The 16,167-nt window shown below is 52.4% G+C and overlaps 2 protein-coding genes and 2 non-coding genes across 4 annotated transcripts in view; all 4 read right to left on the minus strand.

Annotated features, from left to right (window-relative positions):
• The window catches only part of LOC105295716 (zinc finger protein 786-like), a 30,259-nt gene extending 19,601 nt beyond the window's left edge, over window positions 1-10,658 (minus strand). Inside the window, exons 1-3 of the mRNA XM_011365503.2 lie at window positions 10,445-10,658; window positions 9,248-9,594; window positions 8,616-8,727 (exon numbers count right to left, since the gene is read on the minus strand). Coding sequence (XP_011363805.1) covers window positions 8,616-8,648 — 33 coding nt within the window. The 5' untranslated portion in view covers window positions 8,649-8,727; window positions 9,248-9,594; window positions 10,445-10,658. The remainder of the gene's footprint in view (window positions 1-8,615; window positions 8,728-9,247; window positions 9,595-10,444) is intronic.
• On the minus strand, window positions 3,632-3,703 carry TRNAC-ACA. The gene has a single exon. It is a non-coding gene; the product is annotated as a tRNA-Cys (tRNA).
• Window positions 4,725-4,796, minus strand: TRNAC-GCA. Its single transcript has one exon. It is a non-coding gene; the product is annotated as a tRNA-Cys (tRNA).
• A 303-nt stretch (window positions 10,659-10,961) lies between the features above and the next one.
• The window catches only part of LOC105295717 (zinc finger protein 212), a 31,375-nt gene continuing 26,169 nt past the window's right edge, over window positions 10,962-16,167 (minus strand). Inside the window, exons 7-8 of the mRNA XM_023533795.1 lie at window positions 16,003-16,144; window positions 10,962-14,067 (exon numbers count right to left, since the gene is read on the minus strand). Of these exons, the coding sequence (XP_023389563.1) occupies window positions 13,226-14,067; window positions 16,003-16,144 (984 nt within the window). The 3' untranslated portion in view covers window positions 10,962-13,225. The remainder of the gene's footprint in view (window positions 14,068-16,002; window positions 16,145-16,167) is intronic.

Below are 16,167 nucleotides of genomic sequence, written 5' to 3' on the forward strand. Positions count from 1 at the left end.
GTTTCACCAGAGGTTAATTAGTCATGTTTTTCTTTTCAAAGACCACTTTTGGCTTTGTTAATCTTCTGCGTTTGTTTTCTATTTTATTAATTTCTGCTCTTTTTCCTTCTTCTCTCATAGTGTTCTTTTATCCACTTTCCTTCTAATCTCTTGAGATGGATTCACGTTTTCATTCTTTTTTTTCCAGCATGGCGCTTAAAGCTCTAAGTATTTCTCTAAACGCTGATGTAGCACCCATCTACAGATGAGTGGACCCGGAGGGCGCTGTGCTAAAAGAAAGACCCCCCAACCCCCACCCCCCAAAAAAGGCAAATCGTTTATGTTATTACTTATACGTAGATATTTTTTTAAGAAGTCAAACTCAGAAAGAGAATAAATTGGCGGTGGCCAGGGCCTGGGGGAGGTGGAAATGAGATGCCGGTCAAAGGCTACAAACTTTCAGTTAGAACGTAAGTTCTGGGGATGGTGGCTGCAGTTAATATTCTACTGTTACTTTTGAAAGTTGCTATGAGAAAAGATCCTAATATGTGAGGTGACAGATGTGTTAATTAACTTGATTGTGGTGATCAGTTCACCATGTGCATCGCATTCTCACATTGTACACTTTAAATGTCACGATTTTATGTTAATTATACCTCAATAAAGCTGCGCTGTAGGAAACTAAACAAAAAATTCTAAATTACTTATTTTTTTCTATTAACGAGAAAGGTATATAAAAACTTCCCACTCTAAGTCTAGATTCATTTACTTCTCTTTGTTACTCTATCAAGTTTTTACCTTACATTATTTTGAAGCTATATTACTGGAGGCATAAAAATTAGGAATTCTTATAGCTTCCTGGTAAATTAAGCCTTTTATTATGAAGCAGTCTTTGTATCTACAGTAATATTTTGTCTTAAAGTCTAGTTTGTCTGATAGTAAGATCCACACGCTTTTTTTAATGTTCCTCAAGTTATATTCTTTTATTTTCAATCTTTCTGTATCCCCAAGTTTTAGATGTGTCTTTTGTAAACAGAATATAGTTGCTTGGTTATCTTAACCCACTATGACAATCTCTGTCTTTTAACCTGAGGCATTTATTTACTTTTAATGTATTTGCTCATGTGTTTGCATTCAATTCTACCACCCTATTTAGTGCTTTTAATTTCTATCACTTCTGTGTTTCTCTCCTTCTTTTTTTTTGTCTGATTGAGATTTTTATAATGCCATTATTTCTCCCCTGCTAGTCTGAAAAAGATAACTGCTATTTCTTCTATTTTAGGGGTTATACTAGCAACTCTCTATGTGTAGTTATTTCTCAAAGCCTGTGGTTAACCAATAACTTCACCCTCCTCCCGGCTAATACTTAAAACACTTTAACTCCGTTTACTGCCCTCACAATTCATGTGTGGCTTTTGTTTTTACATTATTCCATAAGTTATTTTAACCCCATTTTTGTCGTTTTATACAGTCAATGCTCACTTATATTCATTCGGATATTTGTTATTTCTTTGCCTCTTTCTCGAACCTCCTCCGTCTCTATCCTTCCGCCCACATCATTTCCGGGCTGCTTAGAATACATCCTGCAGAATTTCCTTGAATGAGTGCATGCCTGATGCTGACGAACTCTTTCAGTTTTTGTCTGAAATTGTCTTTATTCTACCTTCGCTCGTGAAGAGTATTTTACCTGAGTACAGAATTTTACGTTAACGCAGGATTTCAGAACACACGGCCCCACCGCTGTCCGGCGTCCACGGCTGCCCTTGAGAACTCGCTTGTTCTCCCCCGAACTCAACTGAAAATAAAATAAATGCCTTTTTCCCACGATGCTTTTAAGAGTTCCTCGGTGTCTCTGGTTTTCTGCAACATTACTACATAGGTATGGACTTGATTTGTTTATTATGTTTGAGATTCGTTGGGGTTCTTGAATGTAAACATCGATGTCCTTCGTTAGTTGTGAAACAGCCTCAGCCATTGTCTCCTCAGACACCGCGTGGACTTCCTTCTCTCTCATTTCCCTTCTGGACTCCATTTAAATGTACATTAGATTTTTTCACTCAATCTTCTGTATTTGCCACACTTTTGTCTCTCCGTGCATCGTGATGGATAAATGACCATTTCTTTCCACTGTTCTAATTCACCGATGTTCTCTTTGAATCTATTAACTGAGTAGAACACAGACATATGCAGTGAGTTTTTAATTTTTGTTATTTTTAGATAAAAACTTTCCATGTTGCTTTTTTCCCTCATATCTTAGTTATATTTAATTCCAGTTCCGTACTGAAATTTTCGAGCCTGGTTTTTATCTCCTTGGACTCAGCAAGCATTGTTATTTTAGCGTTTCTGGCAGTTGCCATATAAAAAGCCCCTGTGTTTAGTTCTGTGGTCTCTTGTTTTTATTGATTTTCATGATGGTTTTTTGCTTCCCTGGGTATGTAGTTATCACTGACTACGTGCTGAACATTGGATTCAAAACTTATTTGTAGAATCAATTTGAGGCGGGGTGGGGATGATAATATCGTCCTTCATTTGTTTTGCTTTGTTTTTTCAAGTATCTGTGGGGCTTTAGCAGTCACGATCCCTCAACGAAATTTCGAGGCTTGAGTTTTGGAGGCCGTTTGGATGACACGAAGACCTGCCACAAATTCTTGTAGCAGCCGTTTTTCCTCTACTCACCCTCACTCCACAGGATCCCAGCCCAAAGCCAGAGAGTTTTAGCAGCGTCCCTACTCTAGAATCTCTGACGTTTATCCGGCCCCGCCCCCGTCCCGAGAGGCTCCAGAAAATTCCACTTAATCTCTCATTTGCCTTTTCTGGACTGAAAAACACGCTCCGCTGTGATGCTTTCGCTCTTTGTTTCCCAGCCTTTCCAAACCTCCACCCAGCATTTCCTGTCTAACGAGCGAGCGCTTCAATCCTTCCAATGAAATGCTTTTAATATTTTCCAGCCTTTTTATTTGTCCTCACAGGAAAGACTGTTTCAAATTACCTCATTGATTAAGGAACGTGGGGACTCCTCTGCAGGATCCTTTTTCCACTTATATGTCTTAAATATATTTTTTTGAATTTTGAAAAGTTATTATATACAGTAGGGTCTACTTCGAAGCATTTTCACCAAGGAAAATAACGACCCAGAGAAAAAAAGTGGCAGAAGGGAGGGAGAAGGGGGATGCGAGCGGTCCGAGTCTGCGGTAGAGGCGGCCGCCCCGAGAAACCCCCAGGGAGAGGATAGAGCCTCTACTTTTGACGTGGTCCTCAAATCCTTAGTCACCTCTGGGAAGCAGGAAGATGTATATGCATACTTCACAAGTGGCAGCAGCAAGAACAGAGACAGCCCCCTTTCTGGAAGTTACCATAAGGTTGAGGAAATGAGACATTAAGAGAGAGAAAGTCAAGTCCCCACACAGGGCACAAAGGGCAAGAATCTCTGGCAGTGGTGGGGGGTGGGGGGGGGGCGGGCTGCATCAGCCTCTGTGGTTCAACACAACCCAGGTAGCTACTGTCTGGACGATGGTCAGAGGAGGGTTCTAGGGGCTAGTCCTACTCTAAACCCTAAATTTTTATCACAAGACAAAGCACATCAATTTAATGGTGAAATGTGGAAGGAAGAGGCAGAAATTTCAACACCTGCTTCAGAAAGTGTCAAAGAGGTAAGGGGCACCCGGATTCGAGCCAGGGACCTCTTGATCTGTAGTCAAATGCTCTACCCTTGAGCTACACCCCTGCTTGCACGTGATCTTTCATTAGCATCTTTCACCTGTGGCGCTGTGCCCAGGACATTTACGGGTCTATACATCATTGTCCTTTTTTCCGCGTGTCCCAGGAGGTGGCGAGCCTTCTCATTATCATCCGCTCTCCTTTCTACCTCTCTCTAATCTTAACTAGTCTCCACTCCAGCCCGCCTCTTCCTCAGGCTGTGGTCACGGTACCAGCCTTTACCCCGGAAAAGCCATTAGAGTCTATACTAGGGTTCTACTGAGCCAGCACAGTCATCAGGACCCGAGTGGTTGGTTCTAGGTCTTTAGTGAACCTCACACTCAACACGGGCGGAGCCTCCTCCCTAGTCCAAGGCCTCGAAGAGGGTGGCCTTGTTTCACTCCTTCATTCATTCACTCAACAAACACGGAGCATGTGAGGTGCCAGGCCTTGTCGTCTATCCACACAAATAAAACACTGTCCCTGTTTCTCAAACAGTCTCAGTCCAAACAGGAGACAAACCATGAACCAAAGTATTTCCACAAGAGTGGCAGAAGCCCAGAGAGGACTGTTGGAGCAGCGAATAAGAGCTACCCTGCCCGGAGAGTCAGGAGGGGCTTCCTGGAGGAGGTGGACAAAGGAGTTTGCCAGAAGAAGCTGGAGACGATTTTAGGCCAAAGGAGGAATAAAGACAAAGATAAGTGTGTGTCTGGAGCTCAGGAAGGCATCAGACTGATGTCACATAGGTGTGCTCATCAATCCAGGAAACATTTTGGAAGTCCGGACCCCTGCGAATGCAAGGGGTAAGTCTTAGCCATTGTCACTGGGGGAAGATCTGTGACACACAGAACGACTATCCATGACCTCAGATAACCCTCATGACCATGCCTCTTGTCTAATTCTAACACTGGCCAGCACCAGGGAGCATCAGAGCACGTGTCCTAGGACACAGCACAATTTGTGGAGTGAGGCATCAAGGACCAATATGGGCGATGAGAGCAATCATTTGCCTCTTCCTTAATACTACACAGATGAAAAGAACTTTGGCAAGGGGGCACCCGGATTTGAACCGGGGACCTCTTGATCTGCAGTCAAATGCTCTACCCCTGAGCTATACCCCCACACCTACTTGTAAAGCCTTAATTACACCTCTTAAACTATGCACCTGACTGCTGTTTCTGGACTCTAATGACCCAGCTCCCCAGAGCAGGCAGCCAGCCCTATGACGTCCTAGCTCTCACTGTCATCACTAAGTCACTCAGCCACCTACAAACAACTACTGAGCAGCTTCTAGATGCCAAATTCGCCCTTTGTCCTCCTTCCATTTTCTCTTCCTCTCTCTCTGGCTCCATTCACCTCCTCCGCCCCCATTCCATCTGCCCTGCAGTGGGCGGTCACTAGTATTCCCAGCGTAACAGAACCCTGGCCCCCTCCTCCCTCCTGCACGGGCCTCTGAGGAGCAGAGAGGTCTCTGCACCGATGGAAGAGCAGGTCTGGGACAAAGAGCTTGGCCAGGATGCCACGCTCTGGGACACTGATGACCCCTTTCTCCCTTTCCACCGCGTGCTTCATCCACTCAACCTGACAACTACTGTGGAAGAACAAGGTGGACCAGCTCAATTCCTCTCAAGGAGAAAACTGATTCGGGAGGGGTGGAGCAGCAGGACAGCTTCCTTGTGAGCCCCGGGGGCCGCTCTGTGTGAGCAGCGAGACTGGGGAGGCAGCCAGGAAGGGGGCTGTCCTCTGATCTGAGAGCCTGGGCACTGGTGTGGGACGGAGCCTGGCAGTGCCCCGCTCCGCATTGACAGAAAAGCCAAAAGAGGCTTCGCGCGCTCTCTCCATCCTTCCCAGTGCTCTCCGCAGCTCAGCTCCTCTCCCCATAGAAGCAGTCCCCCCGAAAGTCTATCTGCTCACAGGGCTCTGGGGAGCAGCTCTGAGTCCAGAAACACGGAGGTGGCTCCTGGATCCCAGGGGCTGGGTTACTCAGCCCTCGAAGTGAACGCACACTTCCGGTGTCCTCTTAAGCTCTGGTTCTCAAACGGGCACCGCATCAGAATCCCCCCAGGCACGTGTTAAAACTGCGACCCCAGGCCCCACCCAGGCCTACCGAAGCAGCCCGCCCGTGCGAGCACCCAGTCTAAGGGGCAGCCTTGCACCACATGTCTGGGGGCCGCAGGTCTGCAGCGGAGGGTACAGAAGCAGCTCCCAGGGTGAGGCCTGGGGGAGAGGGGAGGCGGAGCGGTCTTCTGATGAGGCTGGGAGCCTGAGGGTGGAGTGCAAGAAAGTCACTAACAGTTATTATTTGAAAACGACGAAGACCACAGGGCCGACTCCAAGTCCCCTGAAGACCTCATTCCTCAACCTCCAGTGCTCCCTTGAGCACCGCCCTAGGGCAAATCCCGGATCCACGGCACAGCTGAGCCAGGGTTGGGGGCGCCAGGCCCAGGGGCACCTTGGCCTGATCCCCATCTCCCTGGGAGCTGCTACAGCCCTGGGACCATGGAACTTGCCACAGCATCTAAACGACCGAGTCCTGCTGCCCTGTCTTAGGGGCCCGGCCTGGTGGCCGCTGGCTCCCTGCACCACGGAGAAGCCCCTCCCCAGGCTCCTGAAGCAGCAGCTCTGAGAGACAGAGGGAAGGCACTAGAACCCACAGGCGCCCTTGCTGCTGCTGCTTCTTCCTGCCACACTTGGGTCCCTGGATTGTGCCCGACCCTTGCAGGAGTCTTAAAAACCTTACGTTTAGCATCAGTCTGACATGCCAGCCTCTCAGTACCCTGCTCAACACCCACCTTCTTCCCAGCTCTGAGTTCACTGCGACTTAATTTACCTACTCAAAGAACCTGCTTCAAAGGTGAGCTTTTCTCCCCAAATAAAATGTCTGAGTCTAGAAAGCAAGGGAAAGGAGTGTTGGTGTGATCCTTTGTTTCCGAGGGAACAGGGCTCCAAGGTGCCCGCCCATCCCCTGCCCAAACAGAGAAGTCTCGCTTTGCCCTGTGTTCCAGCTTCCCAGCTGTCATTCACATACAGGGTTCCTTACCTTAAAAAAAAAAAATAAAAAGGTTTGAAAACTGCGCATCTGATCCAGTTTTGCTATTATTTGAAAGGTAAAGAAGATAGAACTCCTATTTGGCTCATCATTCATTTAATATCACTATTTATTATCTGCATTTGTGCCAGGCACGGTGTTAGGTGCTGGGGACATTCGAGAAAGACTCGATCCCTTCCTGCAAGGATGCTAAAGCCTAAAAGACAGAAAAGAAGTGCAGAGGATTTGAGAGCAAGTGTGGAGGGATGTGGGGACAGATCTGAGTCAGGGACAGTCTCAGGAGGAGGTCACCCTCCAGCCCATGTCTGCTGTCAGGATTCCATAGGCTCCACAACAGCTTTCTCAGTCTCAGATCCCGGGAGCTCGCCTGTCTGCCCTCTGCCCTTCCCCCAAGCTCCCAGAGTGGTCACAGGCCACAGTGATTCCTCCAACAGGACATTCAACATGGGGAGCATTCCCTGGGCATCAGAACACCTTGGTCTGGCCCTATCGGTCAGCTGTACAACGTCGAGCAGCTCACTCCACCTTCCTCTGCTTTTGCTTTACCACCTGGGGACTCCTGGCACCAGACGGCCCTTCCCCGGGGAAGGTAAGAGGCCAGGCCTGCCCCCAGCCGGAGGGGACAGGGTCCCAGGGGTCTCGGCCCACTCTGCATTGGGTAGGCTTGGCTGCCCCTTGACTCCCTTCTGCACAGGGGTCTGGAGCTCTGGCTTGGTGGTGGCACAGTCCGGAGAGAGAACAGGCCTGGTCTGCCCAAGGGGCTCGCCTCTGCAGGGCTTAAAGGGAGAGGGTGCCTGCCAGGGGTTTCGAGCAGGGAACATTCCCCTTTGAGATATGGGGAACAGGGCCCCCATGCTCCCACACTGGCAGTGCAGGTGATGAGCCAGGTGGAAGGCTCCCATCCTGCTGGCCTCATAGGGCAGGACGTGGAAACCAGGAAAGACAGGAAGAACCCACAGTGACCTAGCCCAGCCACCTCATTTGACAGATGGGGAAACTGAAGCCCAGAAGTACAGGTTACCGCACCAATGTGAGTCACAGCCACGTCAGTCACACGTCGAAGTCAGCTCTCAGGTCGGTTCACCGTCCACTCTGCAGCACAGGCCTCCTCCTGCCTCTCTTCCCCTGCCTCCCCGAAGGCCGGCATCCCCCCGTCACCCCACTGCCTCACAGCACGCTGGAAAGGGGACTTCATGGCCAGGCAAAGGGAAGTAAAGCACTTTGTTCTGGGCCTCGGCCACCCAAGGAAGGAAGAGTGGACAAAAAGCCAACTGCGTATCTGCTCCAAGCAGTGGGAGAATTCAGGTGCGCGAGCTAGGGCAGCATGGGAGCGGGGTAGGTGCAAACATCTAGATTTAACTCTGTTTACACACGTGTGCATGCACACGCATATACACTTGCTCTTTATCCACAGTCCAAAGAACTTCACATGCCAGACTGGACTTCATTTTCTGGTCCCAGGGCACCCTTAAAAGTAGGCAACACTCAGTAGGAGTTAGAGAACTCACAGTGTGCAGAGTACAGCTCAGTGAGCCCTAGGGGTACGAATGTAAATTAAGGAAGGTCCCAGCTCACCAGAAATAAACAGGCTGGCAGGTGAGAGATGAGTGAGGAAGAACTGCCTCTGGTGCCATGGGAAGGACAGGATGGCTAGCAACAGAGGCCAGCTTAGTCTCCATGAGACCCTGGGAAAGCCAGTTAACCTCCCTGAATTTAATTTCACAGCACCTAAAGATAAGAATTAAGGATACCTTCTATCTGCCTGAAGACACAAGGTTGACCAAATGATCTCAAATTGCTTCTGGCTCTCAGATCTAGGAGGCTCATTTGATTCAATAAAGGAATAAAATCCAGGACTCTGGATTGGAAGTCCCCAGGGACCAGCTCTTACCCAGGGAACTGGTGTCTTGTGGTTCCCCTCCATGATGGCCTTGCAGAGCACCTTCTGCCAGTCTTCCAGGCTCTGAGAAATACATGGCTACGTCTTCAGCAGTCACGGGCACCTAGAAGTACAGGTCACCCATGCCAATGTGAGTTACAGCCATTTCGGAGACCAGCTGGAGCCAGCTCAGTCTCTTCTCTCCCCTTCACCAAATCAGATGGCATTGCTGATCAAACCACTAGGCAAATGCAAAAGCATCTCCATTACATTTGCTTCAGATAAAGTACAGGAACCAGTGGCTAAAAGGCTTCGGGGTCAGGGCGCCTGGGTTCTTGTCCCCTCTTCTAGGTACACACACATCTGTGATTTTCCCCACTTTGGCCAGTCCTCATCTTCAGAGGTCGCTCTGTAGTAACAGACACAACCATACCCCTCCCAACCAACCCTACTCCATCTGCCACAAAGATGTCTCTGCTCTGTCGTACATCTCTTCCACCTTTTTCAAGCCCTTTAAAGTCAACTGGTTACTGTCATTAGGAGCCAAGATGTCAGGCTCTGGCAGCCAGGAGCCCTCTCTCCACTGAGTCTATGGCCCCTGCTGAATCCAAGCAGGATCCTCCACCCGCACCCAGTTCATGTACCTTGAGGGTCTCCACCATGCTGCCGGGGGGCAGCCGCAAGACCCAGAGTTCTTATTTTTCAGCAGGTTCCCCATGTTCTCCAGCCGCCTCTGCAGCAGCCCGTACTCCTGCAGCAGCGTCCCCAGCACAGCCCACTTGCCCTCCGGCTGGTTCCCAAACTCCAGGGTCGTCTTCTCACAGCTGGCCAGCTTTTCTCAGGTGTCTGCGTCCGCCTCTCCAAGTGTGAAGTTGGACATCCTGGGACTCTATCTTCTCCGAACGGCAGCCAAGATGGCCAGAAGGTAGATCTCTACAGACTAGCCCTGGGCCTCTCATTGGAAGTCAGTCCCCATATGCCATTCCTGTGACTAGACACAAGGAGGTAAGTCAGCCACCAGGAGAGGGGCCCAGGGCCATTCCCAGCTACAGGAAGGTCAGGATCCTCTGGAATAGGGGGAAACTTCTTCCAGGTGCCAAAAGGCCTCACTAGTCAGACCCCCAAACAGACACCACCTGGCAGACTGTCAAAGACAGCAGCCACTGGAATGGGTCATTTTCATGGAGGACCAAAATAGAAATCACACCTGTAAATTTTGCCTCTACAAAACCCTATCTTTCCTTGTTCTCTTCCGAGCACAATTTAGGTTGCTACCTGAATCTCTACTTCCTGAGTTGCAACTCTTTTTGCTCAAATAAATGTTTTGGTCATTATCGCCTGAATGTCTTCTTGGGTTAAGGGACCCTCACAGCCAGGGGCAAGACTGCTCAACAGGAGGAAGCTCAAGGCCTAAACTGGAGTGAACATAAAACCTCCCCAGACACTTGCCCTGGTCTCAGCCAGGAAAAGAGGGTGACAATGAGGGTGATGGCCTCCCTGAGATGGTCGGTTTGCGTGGGGGAGGCGGGCTGAAGGACAGGTCCGGGAAGGGGAGCCCTGGAGTGTCTCCGGAATGAGGGCATTCACAGTCCAGCCCCCCGCACACCCCGACCTCCAAAGCTGTGTCCACTGAACGTCAGGGCTGACGGACACCTCGGTTAGATCAGTTGACGAGCACACCGAGGCCAAGAAAAGAGAAGGGACTTTATCTCGTGACTTCAGACAGTTCCCCTCAGACCCTTGGGCCTCAAGCGTCCCTGTCCTCAAATCTCCACCCAGACCGAGCCCTCCAATTCCAGCATGGGTGGAACCAGAACACCCTCCCTGAGGGTCGCCCTTACCCATAGCTGCCTTGTCCACGGTCCTGCGCTGATTGGCCCGGAGTCGCCGCCGCCGTCGCGCGGCCTCACGCAGACGGGTCCCCGGACTCTCACAGGTTCTCGCTCGGCCGTTGGGTCCGGCTGGTCCGAGCGCGCTGGGGAGGCGCGGACAGAGAAGGTGAAAGTGCGGCCTGGCAACTCCTGAGCTGGCGACCCCGGCCCCGAACTGGGCCCCGCCCCGCAGCCCGGAGCCGGCTCCTCATTGGCCAGCCCTGGAAGCCCCGCCCCCACCCCGTGTGCATCCAGTTCCCGCGGCCCGGAGCCAGCGCCCCATTGGCCGAGCCGGAGGCCCCGCCCCTGCAGCGTGCTGCGCGGGCGACCCGCAGGTATGAGCACCCCGCGCCCCAGCAGTGCTCATTCGTGAATGCGCCCCGGTCCCTGGGCCTAGTGCGGAGCAGCCCACCGCGTAGTCAGCCAAGCGTGTGCTGTGTGCTCGCTCCAACTGGAGAGCAGGAACCAGGTCACGTGCACATACTCATCGAGTCCAACATATTTATTAAGTCCCCATAGGGACAAGGAACTGTCACCATCACAGTTAAGGGCCTTTATCGCCATGACCCCACCGTTCTTTGTTTTACAAATGAGAAAGCCAAGACCCAGAGCTAGAAGTGAGCCTAAGGCCATACCAGGCTCCAGCTTCCCTGGTTCCCCCGGCCCCGCTCTGCTCATGACCACGCAGCCTCCCTTGACTCATTTCAAGAGAAAAGAACGTTCTTTGAACACCTAATGCTTTGGAAGAAGAAAAGGGGGATGCCAGTGCCTTGCAATTACTCCTGGTTTTGCTTCTGTTGGAGTACCTGTATGGACACAGGGCATTTAGCATCAGCACAACAGGTCTAGGAACTCTTCGCCCTGAGGCATCCCCAGGAAACAGAGGCCAGCTCTTGCAACTGAGGGTTAAGCTCTGAGCAGCTACACTTGCACCACATCCTGTATGAGCATTTGCTGACAGCCCAGCCCTGACTTGCAGGGCCCCTGGAAAGGGTTGGGGCTGCCAGAGCAGACAAGCAGAATCCACAGCAGGAAAGGGTAGTACCGCTCCTTCTCAAGCCCAGGGGAGCTTGGCTGTCATTGATGTGTATACTCACTCGTGCCCCAGAGATGATGGCAATGTTACCATCTGTCCCCAACTCTTCATGATTTGGGGAGAGGTGTGTGGGTCGGAGGAGGCAACAGGAAGTGGCACAGCTAGGGGCTCAGGCACCTGGATGCAGGCCTGAACACATAGTGCCAGACAAATAAGACAATCAGAATGACTGAGGACCCATCACTCCAGCTTCAAAATCACTCTACTCGAGGGCTGATCTATAGGCAGCACCCAATGGTTTAATTTAAGAGGAACAAAGAGCCAGGTGTTGTCAAGACTTCCCCCATGAGGTCTGATACTATATCCGGGACTTTCACAGTTTGAATCTCATTGCTTTGGTAAGCATTTGTTTCACTGAAATACAAAGGGTTCCTGAGGGATGGAGCCCAATAGGAACGTTACCTCACTCTGCACCCCAGGATCTTACACTCACTCCAGAAAATAAAGGTCCTTCCTGAGGGATTCTAACTGGGAGAAAAGAGCTGGAGATCCACATGGAAGAGAAAAGGAGCCCCGAACTCGAAAGGAAGGACAAAACCAGGCTTCTAATTTATCCTGTTGCCTCTTAAATCTATTGTGACCGTGACTACACTAAGATGAGGTAGGAAGCGCTGGGGTCATTACCCCCTTTGACAAATGAAGAAAGTGAGGCTGGAGGTGGTTAAAAGATTTACCCACATCTCCTGGCCTAACTCTGTCAGAGCCCCAAGTTCTTGGAGACTGCCCCTTCACACGGCAAATCAGGCCCAGAGGCCCAAGTCCAGGCTGGCTGTCCAGGATCCTCCTCTCTAAAGGCGCTTCCTGGGCTCGCTTCCTGACGCCCCTGTTGCAGTGACGTATGAGGTCCACTCTGTGGAGCACGCACATCCATGAACCGTGCCCTTGGCGGAAGTGTCATCCACTCTGGGCTTCAGTTCACTTTCCCCTTCTCCACTGATAACCAAAGTCAATCATGGATGTGAATACCCACTGGGAGAAGGACTGGAATCACTGGGCCAAGGCACACACCTGGTTTCCAGAGCAGCAGCCAAGGCATCCTCATCAATACGCAGGCAAGTCTGGACAGCCCCTCTGCTGTCCCCAAACACAAGCAGGTGGCGGAATAATTCCTGCCTCTCCGGAGCACTTGGTCCCCTTACAACCACACACAACACTTAAAAAAGCACTACAAAAGCTCCAGGGTGGTGGGGTGGCGGTGGTCTCAAAATAACGTAGAAAACTCAAATTTCCAGTGCCTATTCGTCAGGCTGTTTCTCATGTTGCAGCGAGCACCAAACTTCTCTTACAAAACCAAAGCCCTAGGGTCTCCCTGTTTCTATCACACCTAATGGGAGAACCAGTCTCTGGGCCACATGTCTGTCCCTGGGACCCGCCAAAGGCCCCCACCAAAAACTTGGCATCCCTAAGCCTTAAGGGATCCTTTATAAGTCAGGAATGTAGAAAAGGCAGCAAAGAGGGACAAACTGAGGAAACAAGAAATTGAGGCATCCATCACACTCATACACTCTGTCACCAAAAAGGTTGCTGCTTCCCATTTGAATGGGGGGGAAAAAAAAAATATCACCTCTCCAAAGCCATCCCAGAATAAAGAACCAGCGTCAGGCCCCGCAGGTGGAGAGGTCCTGCCGAGGCGCCCCCCACAGGCTCCTGGCCTGTCAGCCTTCCGCGGTGTGGCTCGGCCAGGGTCCGGGTGGGCTGCCCGGGCGGGCGGAGGAAGCAGGAAAGTGCGGGCCCGCCTGGCCTCGGGTGTGAGTCTGCATGTGGATAGCCAGGTGGTGGTTCCGGTTGAAGGTCCGGCCGCACTGGGGGCACTGGTAGGGCCGCTCACCAGTGTGGATGCGCTGGTGCCGGAAGAGGTCCGAGGGCCGGCGGAAGGCCTTGCCGCAGTAGGGACAGGCGGGCCAGCCCTGGCTGTTGCCTGTGTGCAGGCGCTGGTGCAGCAGCAGGCTCTTCCGCTGCTGGAAGAAGCGCAGGCACTCGCTGCAGTGGTACACCTTGGTGGCCGCTGGCCTCCGCCCCACGAAGGAACGGCCTGCCAGGGAGCGGTGGTCCTCCGGCTCCTCTGGGAGCCAGCGGATGACAGGGCCGGGCACCACCACCTCCCCCGGCTCCAACGTGGAGTGGGCCTCCCCCCAGCCGGTGGGCGAGCTGCCCCGGGCGCCCCTGTGCTCCTCCTCCACGTGGGTCCGCTGGTGGATGGTCAGGTTAATCTTCAGGCGGAAGCTCTGCCCGCAGTCAGGGCAGGGGAAGGTCCGCTCTCGCCGGCGAGGGAGGATGCGAGGCGGCTCCCCCACCGCTCCTGCGGGCCGAGGGTCCCCTGCTCGTACCCTTGCCACTCCCTGGGCATGAAGCCGGCGGGGACCCCCAGTCCTTCTCTTGGGCCCCTTGGGGGTTCTGCTCTTGGTCTGGCTGGGGGACTCCCCCAGGAGGAGCTGCTCCTGCGACGACTCGTCCTCAGACTGCGCTTCTGTCTTGATGACCACACCACCACCACCGCCTGCCAGAGGAATTTCCCGTGACTTCGGGTGGGCCGCAGCCACCCACCCCCAGGGCCCTTGCCCCAGTCCTGCCTCCAGGCCCAGCTCCACAGACACCCGCCCCACTCCTGCCTCGGCTCAATCCTTTCTCCTCCAGTGCCGGTAGCCGGGAACAGCGGTCCTGCCCGCCTGGCCCCACCAAACAGGCACTGCCTCCATCCAGTCTGTCTGCTGTCACAGGGCCTGTAGGCTGAGCTAAGGACATCAGGAGAGAGGAGAAAAAGCTGCAAAACGAGGAGCCAGAGAGCCAGGAGATCAGGGGTCAGACCAGTGGGAAACACACAAGTGGGAAAATGAAGGGGAGACAAGAGGCAGAGACCCTGAGATCCACTGGCCACACAGGCCTCCCAGGAGTTGACAACTTGAGTTCTGATCTATGAATGACAATGCGCCTTGTGGGCCCTGCCTGCCTCCAGACTAGGCGAGAGGCCTCAGGCCTGGAGGTTGTGGGTGACTTAGTCATGTTCAGAGCCACTCATCCACACTAACGAATCCACACTGAGCATCCGCCACTGCCTGGCACCATGCTCTCAGGTGACACACAGGAGGCACGGGGACCTGAGCTTTCTGGCTGGGCCTCAGTGTGGATCACACTTGACTCTGAGACAAGACTGAGGCAAAGGAGCTGCCAGGACAGAGCAGTGAAAAGTCAAGGTTGACGCAGTGACGGGTGGTCTTGGCAGCAGGTGCCAGCGGGTCCCTAACGCTGGAAGAGAAGGTCCTGGCCACGCCCTACTTAGAACACTGAAGCCTTCCAAACCCTCGAGTGCTGTTCAGCCCCGTCTCCTACCACTCTCTCCTCTGACCGCCTCTAGCCCCCGGTGGCCTCAGCTGCTAGACCACAAGGTCTGCTGAAAGGGTGACCGCGAACCTCGCCCTCCACACACTAAAAATGAAAATCTTCAGCCTTTTATGAGCAACTGCCAAGGTCTAAGACCAGAGTAATTTCTGTTCTTGCTGAAGCCTGAACTGAAACCAGGAGCTGGGAGGCTGCGGCCTTTCACTGGGGAATCTCCAGGGACAGTGGGACAGTGCCTGATGGCAGGACCTTGGGTCCTCTGCTCCCTGCAGCTCACTCATACCCTCACAAATGAGTCACTACAGGACTTTATTTCTAGGTGAGAAATGACTCATGGTTATTAATTTAGTTCTACAGCTACAGAAGCAATTGAAGACCATAGGAATCATCTAAACTTTGGGGTGAAACACTGTGACAGGTAATGGGCTGCATGGTATTCCTGAATTTAAGGATCAGTGAAGGTCTCAGGATCCATCCTTCGTGAAGGCCAAGGCCCCCAGGTCCCTCATCTGGAGACCACCTGCAGCTTGGCCCCCACATCATGATCCCATGATGAACTCGAATCTCACTTTTGCCTCCCGCCGAAGCAAGTACCAGACAGAACCAGGTGAGAGCTGGATCCCTTTCTCCTGGGACAGAAAACCTGCCCCAAGGCCATAACGGGCAATAATTGCTTTCCTTTTCCTGCTCATCAGAGTGTCAGCCAGGTTAACAGATAATACACAGACTAAGTGGGAACTAAATATAAATAGCAGGCCACCACACACAAACCGTGAGACACTGCGGGACGTGAGCCGGGACCACTTTGCGGGGTGGCCATGAGGCCTGTCACCAGACCACAAACCTGGTGGCATGTAGCTTATCTCCAAGCAGCAGCTTTCCAGTCAGGCCTGGTCACAGTGAGGGAAGACCAAGGCCACAGAGGGTCTGGGTTCCCAGAACCCCAGGGCAATAACTCCTGGGGGGTGACGGAGGGACCCGTCAGGAGGTAACCCCTCACAAGGTCCCATCATGCCAACCCTCGGCCTACTCCCAAAGGGACCCCACGCTTCTCTGAGGCTCTGCTGTGGCAACAGGGCCGCCTCCCTTCACTCACCTGGCCCCATGCTGGGCTGGATGTCCTTGAGGGGAGAGGCTGGTGACTCCCTCTCTGAAACTTCCTCTTCCTCTTTAACAGAGGACAAAACGCTGGTGCTGGTGCTGGCCGGGGGCCCTGCGGGAGAGAATCCCCTAAGGGCCTTTCCTGACACCAGGCTCCTTC

This window comes from Pteropus vampyrus, unplaced genomic scaffold (genome assembly GCF_000151845.1).
Source record: "Pteropus vampyrus isolate Shadow unplaced genomic scaffold, Pvam_2.0 Scaffold112, whole genome shotgun sequence".
Classification (NCBI taxonomy): domain Eukaryota; kingdom Metazoa; phylum Chordata; class Mammalia; order Chiroptera; family Pteropodidae; genus Pteropus; species Pteropus vampyrus.